The sequence below is a fragment of the Ascaphus truei genome, chromosome 2, assembly GCF_040206685.1.
Source record: "Ascaphus truei isolate aAscTru1 chromosome 2, aAscTru1.hap1, whole genome shotgun sequence".
NCBI classification, from domain to species: Eukaryota; Metazoa; Chordata; class Amphibia; order Anura; family Ascaphidae; genus Ascaphus; species Ascaphus truei.
This window is the reverse complement of record NC_134484.1, coordinates 198,531,171-198,546,131: the sequence shown is the minus strand read 5'-3', so window position 1 is coordinate 198,546,131 and position 14,961 is coordinate 198,531,171. Positions and strand designations below refer to the sequence as shown.

At 43.7% G+C, this 14,961-nt stretch overlaps 1 protein-coding gene across 1 annotated transcript in view; it reads left to right on the top strand.

Annotated features, from left to right (window-relative positions):
* Positions 1–291: 291 nt before the first annotated feature.
* Positions 292–14,961, top strand: part of F13A1 (coagulation factor XIII A chain) — a 171,951-nt gene continuing 157,281 nt past the window's right edge. The window contains exons 1-2 of the mRNA XM_075585799.1: positions 292–547; positions 4,637–4,812. Coding sequence (XP_075441914.1) covers positions 4,647–4,812 — 166 coding nt within the window. The 5' untranslated portion in view covers positions 292–547; positions 4,637–4,646. The remainder of the gene's footprint in view (positions 548–4,636; positions 4,813–14,961) is intronic.

Sequence of the window (14,961 nt, the reverse complement as noted above, 5' to 3'; positions counted from 1 at the left end):
AGTAACACATTTGATTGAACAAATATAATAATTAATTAAAAATACCGCCCAATTTTTCTTCATATTGGCAACTTTATTTCTCTGTTTGTTTTTTGTTTTTTTAGTTTTTTCTGTGTGTTGGCCTTTCCTTGCAGAAAACTAAAAGTTGTACCATTTGGCAAGTGTTGGGTGCATTCTGTTTTTGCAGTGTAGATCGTGTATACCACCTTGGAAACTTTGCAACTTTGTCATGTTATGTGCCTACAAGAAATGTAAGCACATGATCTGGAAGGAACTGCGACAGTAACAAGTTTCTTGCTTTGTAAATGTCATCTGTTTCCTCTTTACAACCAGGGAACTCTTTACACATAGCACACGATTTTGAAAGCACAAAGTTGAATCTGCAAACAATTAGCCAGCTGGAATGGGTGGAGAGGAAACACCAATGAAACCATCGTGGCAAAAGGGGTGGAGGGAACCTCTCCCTTGGAAAAAGAACATATTTCAAAGATAGTTTTAGTTCTGAACGAAAGGAAGAAGCCTCTAGAAGCCATTAAAAGAGGAAAAGGTATGTTCACAAGACTTACCCATTGTTGGATAACACCAGTACTTATACACTATCACTTTTTGATTAATTATCGATTCATACAAACATATATTGTTATATTCATATGCTAGATATCTGTATCATTTAAATTGTTGTTACTTTTGATAGTAGCAACTCTTTGATACTCATGAGTTTTTAGGTAAAGTATTTGATGAAATTGGCTTTTTCTGCATTTGGTGGCATGTACAGTAGGGGTCTCCAGACCGCTGGGGCAAAACTATTGCGAAAACAGCACCATATTTATATATAAAAAAAAAAGGGGGATTTCCATTTAAAGCTTTTGGAGTTATCCCCTACCTTGATACATTCAGTTAATTTCTTTTATACTCGTTTTGCCTCGATATTGCATCCATGACACATTTTTCTTCCTCTTTAGGCTTTGTTCATTTAAAAGATGTTGCATTCATGGGGACCTATGTATAAAGGCAAAAGTTGAGCAATTCTGGGGCAAAAAAATGCACAAGATGTTTTAAAGAAAAAAAACGCTATAATTTAAGTGGAACTTTTTCTTTGATACATACACTATGGTGTAGTTACTCCACCCCAGAATTGCTTAATTGTTGCCTTAATATACAGTATACTCCCCATGGACTCCGAATAGTAGACTTTAGTTATGCCCTTCCCTTCCTTTGGTCTGCAAATGCTTATTGCATGAGCGGAGTTTACCAGATGAGGACAGAAGTAAAAGTTGCAAACTCAAATAAGTTAGTGTGCGGGAAACAAAAGAAAAGCCCACAGCACTTAGATTTAATGTTTTTGTGTATCTGCTCTGAGTATAACATACAGTAGAAATACTAGATTTATTGTTAAGTGTCTATAGATTAAATTAAGCACTATTACCAACACTACTCTATAGCAAAAATTAAAACAACACAAATATATATATACAGTACTTATAAAGTACCCATTATGCAAGTGTGTTTTGATAACCCACATTAATGTAATTTACTATTAAAAGATACTAACTCATGTGCTAGCATATTGTACTAACCACTAGAGCAGATATCAACCCTCCAATAACTTTTTTTTGTTCTTGCTGTACCTGTTTCTTTGGAACCTCATATACACACACACACACACACACACACACACACACACACACACACACACACACACACACACACACACACACACACACACACACACACACACACACACACACACACACACACACACACACACACACAATATATAGTAGGAATTGTATATACAATTTATCATATAAGAATTATAGGACAATATTTATTAGCATTACTCATAATTATTTTTGTTTCCTGCAAATTTCTTTTGCAATAATTGCCTTTGATGCTTGTGACCGTTGCATACAAGTTTCTTCCATGTGTGGATTGCATTAACATTCCAAGATGTAGTCAGTCATTTCTTGAATAACCCAATAACGTTTGGGTATCTATTTATCAAGGCAATTTGGTGCAAAATATGCACCATATGTACAGATATCATAGAAAAATATCTAATTGAAAGCAAGAGGAATTTTTATTTCATACATGTGCAGTTTAATATTTATAGACATGCAGCCGGTATTGTGTCTGGTGTATTCATATGAATGCAAGATCTGTGTAGTTTAGGCACGAACAGTTCCAATGCAAATAACTATGTAGCTTGAGGTCTAGTGCAGGGGCGCGCAAACTTTTTTTGCTGCGCCCCACCTGCCTGCTCCTCTCCGTTCTGAGCCCTCCTCCTTACCTCGCGCGACGCCAAATGACACCGCAGGGTGATGTCACGTGACCCGCAGCGTCATTTGACGCGTGTGATGTCACGTCACATGACCCCATGGCATCATTTGACGCCGCATTGTCATGGACATGAGTGACGCCGGCAGAGTCCAGGTAAGTTTCAGAGTTGCATGGGCCTTACGCAACCCCCCCGGCATTTAATTTAAATGCCTCGGGGAAGATTGTGGGGCCTCTGCAACCGCCCGCGCCCCCCGGACAAATCCAGCACCTCCCTCGGGTGCGCGCCCCCCACTTTGCGCACCGCTGGTCAAGTGTGACCGCAGCCTACTCAGGGTTACCCCAGGGGCACCAAGACCTGCAGACAGGTTCGGTGAGTATCAAGGAATCTTGATTGCGAGTGCACAAGAAGATGACACATTAGCAAGCGGCTCCACCGTGATCTGGGGTGGGGTAATACCAACCCCAGTATTTATAGCCTTGGTTGCAGAAAATAAGGCGGCACTGCCCTATTCCAATCTAAAAACTCTATATATGTTTTATTTGAGCTTGGTTAGCATAATATACTTTCCTCCCATATATTTGTTTTTACCAAAGTTAAGTTTTAATCTCTCTAGGAAGAACATGATATTCTGAAATGGTCTCAGAGCAAACCTTGCCCACTCATACATTCTTTCATACAGAAATGTTACAAGGACAAAGTGCGTCAGGGTACTGATAAATTGTATCGCTGTAATTCTGGGCGTTGAGCCACAGGCACCGCCTTAGAACTTGTGTTGTCAGCAAAAACTCATCTTTACCCACAAACACTTATCACACGTCCACATAAAACAAAAGAGACACAATGGATGACCAGTAACCCCAGACCCTCTTTCTTCTGTATAGACGCCCTGTCCATAATTCTTTCACACTAGTCACTCACTATAAAAAGGGCCACGTAAGCCCAAATCATTGTCTACATCTCTAAACTAGAACATTGCTACCATGTAATAGAGATTAATTGTACTTTGTGATACCTTTAAGAGTCCTTCAATCTTCATAGATGAAAATCTCATTGATTTCTTCTTAATAATAATAGTTTTTCTTATATAGTGCTGACAGTGTACGCAGAACTGTACATAGAATTTTGCAGGCATAATAAGTCCCTTGAAGAGTTTTAGAAGCTCATTTTGGCATCTGATGCACAGGTAGATAGTGACTTGCCCAAGGCCACAAGAATCTGAAACTGGGATTCAGAAGGAAACATATATATTCGAGTAATGCATAGGCTAGAGATAAACTCTGTAGGGAATCTAGGAGGCTATGTATTAAAGTTTCTCCCAAACTAGGTCAAAAGTGGAGAAATAAAGTGCCCCAAATGTATTAAGAAAAATGTCCAATAGATTGCAATGGGATTTTTTGCTTTGCTAAATGCGGTGCAGATATTGCAGTCAGTAGACTTTGGAGTCTGACATAATTAATCTGTTCTCATTAACCATAAAGGGCCTGTTTGGTTTCCCCAACATACTTCATTTTCTATATCTTATACCACATTGCTGGATTTGAAAGTGATTGATCATTGTATAGTATATTGATCTTATGTTCTGAGTTGTGGGGATGGTGGTCTATGTAAATATCTTTGAATGTTTTTCATTTCTTTTGATTGCAGGCCTGTGTTCCCTTTGTTTCTATATTTTAGTTATATATCAGTCAGATCTAATAAGCATATTAAAATGGGAGGATGTTTGTAGGGTATCATGGTTGGTTCTGGGTTCAATGATCAATAAACAACATTAATAAGGGTTTGAAAGCTCTGTACACTATAATTTCCACTGAGAAGAACTCTAATGTTGGTCCTCTATCAGGGATCACCACCTAGAAGAAATCTAAATTTCTCCTGCACCAATATGACCACAAGAACTTTGTATATCATGTGAAACACATACTGTAGTGCCGACGATTATTCTAAAACAAACCTGGGGCAATCTCCAAAAAGACCCAGGTACATGCTGGGTACATGCTGGGTACATGCTGCAACATTTCAGTGACATTTCTGCAGACAGACTAATGGCCCATCGGATTAACAGCGGGGGTCCCTGGCAGTCCCATTCAAACTGAATGGGACTGCCAGGAACCCCTGCTGTGTTAATCCGATGGGCCATTAGCCTCTGCAGAAATGTCCCTGAAATGTACCCAGCATGTACCTGGCTAGTTTAAGGCAAGTTTTAGAATACTCGTTGGTTCGTCTATAGAGGTTCATTCTATATCCCCCAAAGTGGTGAATTGGGTTGTTTCCGGCAAGCCTAAAAAAGGCCCATAGTATTATTTTTTTAATATCTAAATACTGGAGTACTGGAGGACAATCTTCTTGTTTTTCTAGCCACTGTTTCATGATGTCTGAGCCAAAAGAGACCAACACAAAGGAGAAGAAAAGACCTCCAGTTCCAAAGCATACAGGGCGCAGTTCTCTTCCTCCAAACACCTCCAATGCAGATGAGGATGAGATCCCCACCATGGAAGTTTTCGGTTTCATTCCAAGGGGAGTCAACATGAAAGGTAAAATAAAATCAACTAGTTTACAACCCATGTAATATTAGTGACGCAAACTTAAAGTAAAAGACCCAAGAAATGATAACCTTTTATTTTTTGGCATTTGGGTTAGAGGGAGTGATTGTCACATAAAACTTCATGGTCTCTGGGTTACAGTAATAATCAAAAACCACAAATGTTCAGGAAGGAGTTTCATTGGTTAGTACAGTACTTTAATAGTAGAAGTTGCTCCAGGACACTCGCACAAGATCCAAAGGGTCTGCAAAAAGTAGAAAAAATGGGGTACCCAAAATCGTTGAAAATATAAAGGCTTTATTTAGAACATTAACAGGTAGTGAACAAACTAGTCCTCCCACGCGTTTCACACAAACTATTGTGTGGTGTCCTGCTGTGTCCCTGACACTATGGAGTCTATTTGGGGCAGTGTCCCTATCTAAGGGCCTGTCCCTGTAGCAGCCACAAACTTAAAAAGGAGTCGGATCCTAACTGGGGCTTATAAGGAGGTCTCTAGCCTAGTGCAGGGCCTACTGACACCCTTTGATAAATCCTATGCAATTTTCTAACTCGTTATGCCTCAGTTATGCCCCAGTATTGCAGTCAGGAGACTTTACATGGTTGCTTTGTTTTGTGCTGCAGAAAACATTTACACACATGGACCACAATATGACTTTGATATTAATATTTCTACAGAATGAGTTAATGTGTATCTCATTTCAAAACTGTCAGTGATATTCATCATAAATAATAGAAAAGAATACCTTTGTAAAGTAGTATGCATAATATTTGTTTCATTCTTGTAGTTGTTGCACGTGCAATTAATTAACAATGTTCCTAGGAAATACTAACACAGGAATATGCATTATGGTTTTGGTCACATTTACAACGGCTAATTTCAGATTTGTTTTCGTTCAAACCATCATAAACATCCAAAATGTTAAATGAAAACGATTTAAGTAATACAAATACATTTATTTGACAAAGCTATGAATTAAAATAAACAAAATAGTGTTTTAACATTTACTCTAGTCCATATAAGGAAAAGTGGGATAATGTGCAGTCAACAATTCATTAACGTCCAATCAAGCAAGACAATAGAAGTTTCTGCATCGTTAACCATAACTTACCCTGCTTCATACTGTACTGCATAAGGGTTGAAAGGAGATAATTTATCAATGTAACATGAATGAATATATTTTGCCTGAATGTCTGTCTGGGAAAATGTTTATGGACAAAGAATTTGGGAGCAGCTACTTGATGCAGGCTCTGTTTATAATCTTTCTCCTTTACCTCAGGATGCTCAACCACAGGTCAGGGATTGCATAAACCTTTCTGACTAGCATTGTGTGTCAAATGAAACTTGACTAACAACTTCCAATCCTTACATTTAATACTTCCCAAGGGTTGATATGCGTTTACACTCACTGAGGAAACATGATACATATCTTATGAAGGCCCCTATTTAATATTCTGGGAAGGCTTCTTTCCCCTGCACCAGAAAGGTGGAAATCTTTCAGTGCAATTGGAAGATGGCTGCACAGTATATTGAATATTGACCGAAGAGGTAATGCACCTTTAAAAGTTGGGGTATACTGTACTCCACTGCATTAGGCAATGTCCAAATATCTCAAATATACTGTATGATAGAGTTGGACTGAAAACTTTTTTTCTTTTTTAGTCCTTATTATCTGGAGTTAAACAGAAGTTTACAGTGCCACTAAAAAGATGTTTAACTTCTGTTGCACATTTGTCCACATAAAATATTTACAACATCCTTATTAAAGTTTTAAGCGTGACCATTTCCCCCCAGTTTCTACTGTAGCATGCTAGGTTTAATGAGTTTTTTTTATTATTTGATTTCTGATAGTACTTTCTAAGTACTTTTTACTTACATTCTAGATTCCAGTAAAAAACATTGTCAGAATAATTACCAGTTAAAACAGCAGAACAGGGTTTTTTTTTTTTTTTTTAAATCGGTGAGAAGCAGGGGTCGTCTGAGCTTAACCACATTCATCTCAGCGCCTCGGACCTCCTGCTTCTTGAGATACTTACCTCTGTAGGTGCTGCCGGTATCTCCAGCTCAGGTTTAAATGGTAAAGGCATGACATCACGGCTTCCTATTGGCCCGCATGAGGCAGGATATTTAAGCCACCATTTTGAGAACCCGACACAGCCCTTCCGGAGATGCCACTGGCACCCACTATGGAGGTATGTATCTTGGAAGCAGGGGGTCCCCAAAGCTGAAATGAACATGGTTGAGCTCTGGAGACCCCCTGCTTCAAACCTATAAGGCAAAAAAAAGGAAAGCAGTATTGCTGCTTTAATATCTAAGTACAGTAGGTGCATATTGTACACTTTTTCTTTCTGTGCTTCCTTTGGCTACATTGAACAAATTTTTCCAACTTAATTACAAGATTATTATTTTTTACAGTAACTGGAATCAATTGGAAGCTCTGTTGCTACAGCATCCTTTTGAGCTCTACTGCTCACGTCTTGACCCCCCTAACCCTGGCTTCCTTTAAAAGCAAACTGGGTTGCAGCTCAATGTGCCTTGTGCACAAAAAGGAGCACACCTTAGACACCTGGGATATATGTGACAGTGGAGTTTCCCAGCGCCTGGTTTTATTCAGTGCTAGAGCTGCTGCCCTGAGTAGCAGAAGTTGTGGGTTCTGATCCTGTTGGATCTGACACCATCACTCTGTTGGATCTGACACCATCACTTCCTTCATCACAAGGGCCCTTACACTGGTCAGTATTGACATTATGGAAATATTTTAGGAGGTGTGGGGTGTGACTAATTTAAATATACTTTCCATGTCTCTGTAGCATATATCCCAGGTACATAAGGTGTGCTCCTTTTAGACTCAAGTGCTTCTCCCTACTGTATTGTATTTGCAGGGAGGTTTGATGGGACATATCCCCAAACTTGAGAATTTACTCAATTAAAAATCTATAATCTCTCTCCTGTTAAACTGTGCGATGTGGCCCTTTTTATAGATGGGATTTGTAATACAGAATATGGATTTTTGTCTAGTTTTAATCTGAACTGTCATACTTTCCATAAAATATTTAAGTTACAGTAAATTTACTGTAGCATATGTCTTGCAGTCTTCCCATAACAAAACTGTGACAAAATAAGTGCTCAAGATGTATCTAAGAAAATAACCTACAGTACATGCTTTCATGTGCTTAAATAATAAAGCAGCTGGATTTTTTTTCTTTGATACATTTGGTGCAGTTTATTTCCCCCAAAATGTCCAAGTTTTGCACTAAGGACACTGAAACACACAAAGTGTGCAATATGGGTTTTGCTGAGAGAGAACGAAAACCCATACTGTATGTCAGACAGGGGATGGAGTTAGCCCCACCTCAGGTCATTCCGCTTCAAAACAAAGAACAGTCTGAGAAATTTGGCTGTAAACCATGCAATGTGTCACTTTTTATAGACATGATTTAAACCATGCGATTTGCAATAGAGAAGACGTTTCTTTCTCACATTTCATACTGCGACTTCTAAACATGCCAAACCGCGCAGTTTGAAAATGACAACTTTGGAGACACTGAAATAGGCCCCATAGAGTTAAAAAAAAAAAAAAAAAAACTTAATATTTTAGAAGCACTAAAATGTTCCTCCCAATAAAGAAGAGCCGTATAAGCCCACAGAGCATAGTAATTGTGCTGCTCTAGATGCATTACGTTACTCATTCTGGAAGATCTCCTTTAATACCTACCATTTTATATATAAAGTCATGGGAAAAAGAAAGTACAGGCATACCCCGTTTTACGTACACCCGCTTTACGTACACTCGCAATTAAATAAAAAAAATTTAATTGCACCATACCCCCTGTGTGCGTATGTGTGCTTCGCGAGTACGGACACCAGGGGGCGGCGTGCGTGTGCTGCGGCGGTGTGCGCCCTCTTCCGTTCCCCAGCTCTTTCCCCGACTTCAGATCACTCCCCCTCGGCTCTTCCTTTCCCTGGCTCATCCTCTCCGCGGCTCTTCCGATCACCCCCCCCTGGCTATTCAGATCACCCCCCCCCCCCCCGGCTCTTCAGATCACCCCCCCCTGGCTCTTCCGATCACCCCCAAACTGGCTCTTCCGATCACCCCCCCCGGCTCTTCTGATCACCCCCCCCCCCTGGCTCTTCCGATCACCCCCCCCACCTGGCTCTTCTGATCACCCCCCCCCCCTGGCTCTTCCGATCACCCCCCCCTTGGCTATTCCGATCACCCCCCCCCCCCCTGGCTCTTCAGATCACCCCCCCTGGCTCTTCTGATCACCCCCAAACTGGCTCTTCCGATCACCCCCCCTGGCTCTTCCGATCACCCACCCCCCTGGATCTTCCGATCACCCCCCCCCCAGCTCTTCTGATCACCCCCTGGCTCTTTCGATCACTCCCCGGCTCTTCCGATCACTCCCCGGCTCTTCCGATCACTCCCCAAGCCCGCTCAGAGCCTACTGCAGTGCAGCCGCTGCCCGCATCCTGTACGCCGCTGTGTGATGTGAGAGGGACATGCGGGGGGGGGGGGTTGGGGTGCGGTGGGTGATGTGAGGGACATGCAGGGAGGGGGGGTGATGTGAGGGATATGCAGGGGGGGGATGATGTGAGGGACGTGCAGGGAGGGGGAAGTGATGTGACGGACATGCATGATGTGAGGGATATGCATGGAGGGGGGATGATGTGACGGACATGCAGGGAGGGGGGGTGATGTGAGGGACATGCAGGGAAGGGGGGTGATATGAGGACAGTGAGGGACATGTGGTGGGGGTTGATGTGAGGGACATGCAGGGGGGGGATGTGAGGGACATGCAGGGGGGGATGTGAGGGACATGCAGGGGGGGATGTCAGGGACATGCAGGGGGGGATGTGAGGGACATGCAGGGGGGGGGATGTGAGGGACATGCATGGGGGGGATGTGAGGGACATGCAGGGGGGGGATGTGAGCGACATGCAGGGGGGGATGTGAGGGACATGCAGGGGGGGGGTGTGAGGGACATGCAGGGGGGTGTGTGAGGGACATGCAGGGGGGTGATGTGAGGGACATGCAGGGGGGGATGTGAGGGACATGCAGGGGGGGGTGATGTGAGGGACATGCAGGGGGATGATGTGAGGGACATGCAGGGGGGGTGATGTGAGGGACATGCAGGGGGGGGTGATGTGAGGGACATGGGAGAGGGGGGGGTGATGTGAGGGACATGCAGGGGGGGGGTGATGTGAGGGACATGCAGGGGGGGTGATGAAAGGGACATGCAGGGGGGGGTGATGAGAGGGACATGCAGGGGGGCTGATGTGAGGGACATGCAGGGGGGGGTAATGTGAGGGACATGGGAGGGGGGTATGATGTGAGGGACATGCAGGGTGGGTGATGTGAGGGACATGCAGGGAGGGTGATAGGAGGGACATGCAGGGGGGGTGATGTGAGGGACATGCAGGGGGGGATGTGAGGGAGATGCAGGGGGGGGGATGTGAGGGAGATGCAGGGGGGGGTGATGTGAGGGACATGCAGGGAGGGGGGGGGTGATGTGAGGGACATGCAGGGGGGGGGATGTGAGGGACATGCAGGGGGGGATGTGAGGGACATGCAGGGGGGGATGTGAGGGACATGCAGGGGGGGATGTGAGGGACATGCAGGGGGGAATGTGAGGGACATGCAGGGGGGGGTGTGAGGGACATGCAGGGGGGGATGTGAGGGACATGCAGGGGGGGGATGTGAGGGACATGCAGGGGGGATGTGAGGGACATGCAGGGGGGATGTGAGGGACATGCAGGGGGGGTGTGAGGGACATGCATGGGGGGTGTGAGGGACATGCAGGGGGGTGATGTGAGGGACATGCAGGGGGGGATGTGAGGGACATGCAGGGGGGGTGATGTGAGGGACATGCAGGGGGGGTGATGTGAGGGACATGCAGGGGGGATGATGTGAGGGACATGCAGGGGGGGTGATGTGAGGGACATGCAGGGGGGGGTGATGTGAGGGACATGGGAGAGGGGGGGTGATGTGAGGGACATGCAGGGGGGGGTGATGTGAGGGACATGCAGGGGGGGTGATGAGAGGGACATGCAGGGGGGGGTGATGAGAGGGACATGCAGGGGGGCTGATGTGAGGGACATGCAGGGGGGGGGAATGTGAGGGACATGGGAGGGGGGGATGATGTGAGGGACATGCAGGTTGGGTGATGTGAGGGACATGCAGGGTGGGTGATACGAGGGACATGCAGGGGGGGGTGATGTGAGGGACATGCAGGGGGGGATGTGAGGGACATGCAGGGGGGGATGTGAGGGAGATGCAGGGGGGGTGATGTGAAGGACATGCAGGGGAGGGTGATGTGAGGGAGATGCAGGGGAGGGTGATATGAGGGACATGCAGGGGAGGGTGATGTGAGGGACATGCAGGGGAGGGTGATATGAGGGAGATGCAGGGGGGTGATGTGAGGGACATGCAGGGGGGGTGATATGAGGGAGATGCAGGGGAGGGGCATATGAGGGAGATGCAGGGGAGGGTGATATGAGGGGTGCTGGAGGAGATATGATGATGATGATAAAAATATGTAGGAGGGTTTTATAAAAATGTATTGGGGGTCTTTTAAAAATGTATTGAGGCGGTGGGGGTCTTTTAAAAATGTATTGGCGGGGACATTTTTAATATGTATTGGTGGGGTGGGGTTACATGTATTTAGAGGGATAGTTTTTTTTGGTATGTATTTTGTGGGGGCACTAGTAAGAAAAAAACAGCTGACATTAAAGATTTTCTTTCTATAAAGCCTACTGTATTTATTTTGGTTACAAATGCATTATTTACATCAGTTATGCATGTATATGATGTTTGCAGTACAGTACATGCATCGTAAAGTGGAAAAAAAGTAGTGCTTCACTTTAAGTACATTTTCACTTTACATACATGCTCCGGTCCCATTGCATATGTTAAAGCGGGGTATGCCTGTACACCCTCTTTGAATTCGATGGTTTTACATATCAGGACATAATAACAATCATCTGTTCCTTAGCAGGTCTAAAAATTAGGTAAATACAACCTCAGATGAACAACACATGACATATTGCACCGTGTTATGATTTATATAACAAAAATAAAGCCAAAATGGAGAAACTATGTGTGAAAAACTAAGTACACCCTTACTGCTTCCATAGGAATTAAGATGCTAAGTAGCAGACAGGTGCTGCTAATCAAATGCCCTTGATTAATTGATCATCAGCAAGTGTGACCACCTCTATAAAAAATGAAGTTTTAGCAGTTTGCTGGTCTGGAGCACTCCAGTGTGTGTTAACACAATGCCAAGAAGGAAAGACATCAGCAATGATCTTAGAGAAGCAATTGTTGCTGCCATCAATCTAGGAAGGGTTATAAGGCCATTTCCAAACAATTTAAAGTCCATCATTCTACAGTGAGAAAGATTATTCAAAAGTGGAAAACATTCAAGACAGTTGACAATCTTCCCAGGAGTGGACATCCCAGCAACTTCACCCCAAGGTCAGACCGTGCAATGTTCAGGGAAATTGCAAAATACCCAAGAGTTACATCTCAGACTCTACAGGCCTCAGTTAGCATGTTAAATGTTAAAGTTCATGACAGTACAATTAGAAAAAGACTGAACAAGTATGGTTTGTTTGGAAGGGTTGCCAGGAGAAAGCCTCTTCTCTCTAAAAAGATCATGGCAGCACGGCTTAGGTTTGCAAAGTTGCATCTGAAAAAACCACAAGACTTCTAGAACAATGTCCTTTGGACAGACGAGACCAAAGTGGAGATGTTTGGCCATAATGCGCAACGCCACATTTTGCGAAAACCAAACACAGCATATCAGCACAAACACCTCATACCAACTGTCAAGCATGGTGGTGGAGGGGTGATGATTTGGGCTTGTTTTTGCAGCCACAGGACCTGGGAACCTTGCAGTAATTGAGTCGACCATGAACTCCTCTGTATACCAAAGTATTGTAGAGTCAAATGTGAGGACATCTGTCTGACAGCTAAAGCTTAGCCGAAATTGGGTCATGCAACAGGACAATGTTCCCAAGCACACCAGCAAATCTACAGCAGAATGGCTGAAAAAGAAAAGAATCAAGGTGTTGCAATGGCCCAGTTAAAGTCCAGACCTCAACCCGATTGAAATGCTGTGGCTGGACCTTAAGAGAGCTGTGCATAAACAAATGCCCACAAACCTCAATGAACTGAAACAACATTGTAAAGAAGATTGGGCCAAAATTCATCCACAACAATGTGAGAGACTGATAAAGTCATCCAGAAAACGATTACTTCAAGTTATTGCTGCTAAAGGTGGTTCTACAAGCTATTGAATCATAAGGTGTACTTAATTTTTTCATACATGGCTTCTCCATTTTGGCTTTATTTTTGTTAAATAAATCATGACATGGTGTAATATGTCATGTGTTGTTGTTCATCTGAGGTTGTATTTACCTAATTTTAAGACCTGCTAAGGAACAGTTGATTGTTATTATACACTGATATGTAAAACCATGGAATTCAAAGAGGTTGTACTTTCTTTTTCACATGACTATATATATATATATATATATATATATATATATATATATATATATATATATATATATATATATATATATATATATATATATAAGAAGAGAGCGCAACCCCATAGCGCAATATGAAATTTATTGGGAAAGGGAAATCAGAACAAGGGGATCAAGCGCACTTACAGAATATAAGTTAAAACCAAGCAATAGTGAATCATATCACAGCCAACGAAGCAGGGAGATTAACCCTGGGCTGTGTCCAAGCAGCTTCCACTCCAGACCATCCATCTTAGAATAAGAGATGTCCTGATGTAGATGAGGCACTCACTGATAACAGCACACAAAATAACATGTGGTGCGACCTGGCCACGATCACATCGCAGAGTAGTGACTCAATGTCTGGTACCACGTGTTTCCTGCTTCCTAACGCGTTTCGTCACTGACAGCGACTTCTTCAGAGGATTCTGGGTAGCGTCATAGCACAGTGCCTTAAGAGTTCCTCTGTTGTCAAGCTAAACATAATTGAGCCAATCAGGCTGCTTGGCAACCCTGCACCAATGATCCGTCTAGATCTAAAGGGCCAATCAGGGAACTTCACTGGCCTATGACAGGGGTCTCCAAACCTGTCCTCAAGAGCCGCACACAGGCCAGCTTTTATGGATAAGAGGAGAGGTGACCAGCGCATCCAATATAGAACAGTCCCATAGGTGCAAATATAAAACCGCCTGGACCTCTGTACTGAGGTTGTGAGTGATTAGAATTCCCTAATAGGGAGAGGGGACTAGTACATAGTGTGCAATGACACATATGTTAGTACATGTTGTCCCATAGGCTATAGGTATAGAATAATAAGCATAAACCCACAGGGGTTACTCACTGTTCAGCTTCACTTATCCTCCAATCTGGTCCAATTGCGGTAGCTTCATAAAGCGGCGTGCTAATCCACCAGCAAAGTAATAGAGCAAGGAAAAGGGCAAAAAAAAGGCAGCGCACTGGCAAAAACCAGGAGGAGGCTCACAAGTACTTTAAAAGGGTTTATTCCATAAGAGGATCAAACATATCCGCAGAGAGCAACAAAAAAACACCACACCAACGCGTTTCGGGCCGTGTGCCCTTTCTCAAGGTGGGAAAGGGAACACGGCCCGAAACGCGTTGGTGTGGTGTTTTTTTGTTGCTCTCTGGGGATATGTTTGATCCTCTTATGGAATAAACCCTTTTAAAGTACTTGTGAGCCTCCTCCTGGTTTTTGGCAATACGCTACCTTTTTTGCCTTTTTCCCAGTTTTTATGGATATCCCTGTTTCAGCAAGGTAGCTCAATCAGTGCCTCAGTGCTTGACTGAGCCACTGTGAGCCACCTGTGCTGAAACAGGGATATCCATAAAAGCCGGCCTGTGTGCGGCTCTTGAGGACAGGTTTGGAGACCCCTGGCCAATGATGCTGACCCAGTTAAAAAAAAAAACAATATACCACTATATACATATATGAATAATGTAAATTATAATAAATATTTCAACAGAAGAAAAGAAAAGAGAGGGGAATGGGTGTGGGGAAGGGAATGAATAACTGGGGAAAGGAGGAGGATATAGGGAACAAGGAAGGAGGGGAGGGGAGGAGACAATGTGAGAGGAGGGGGGGGAAAGGAAGG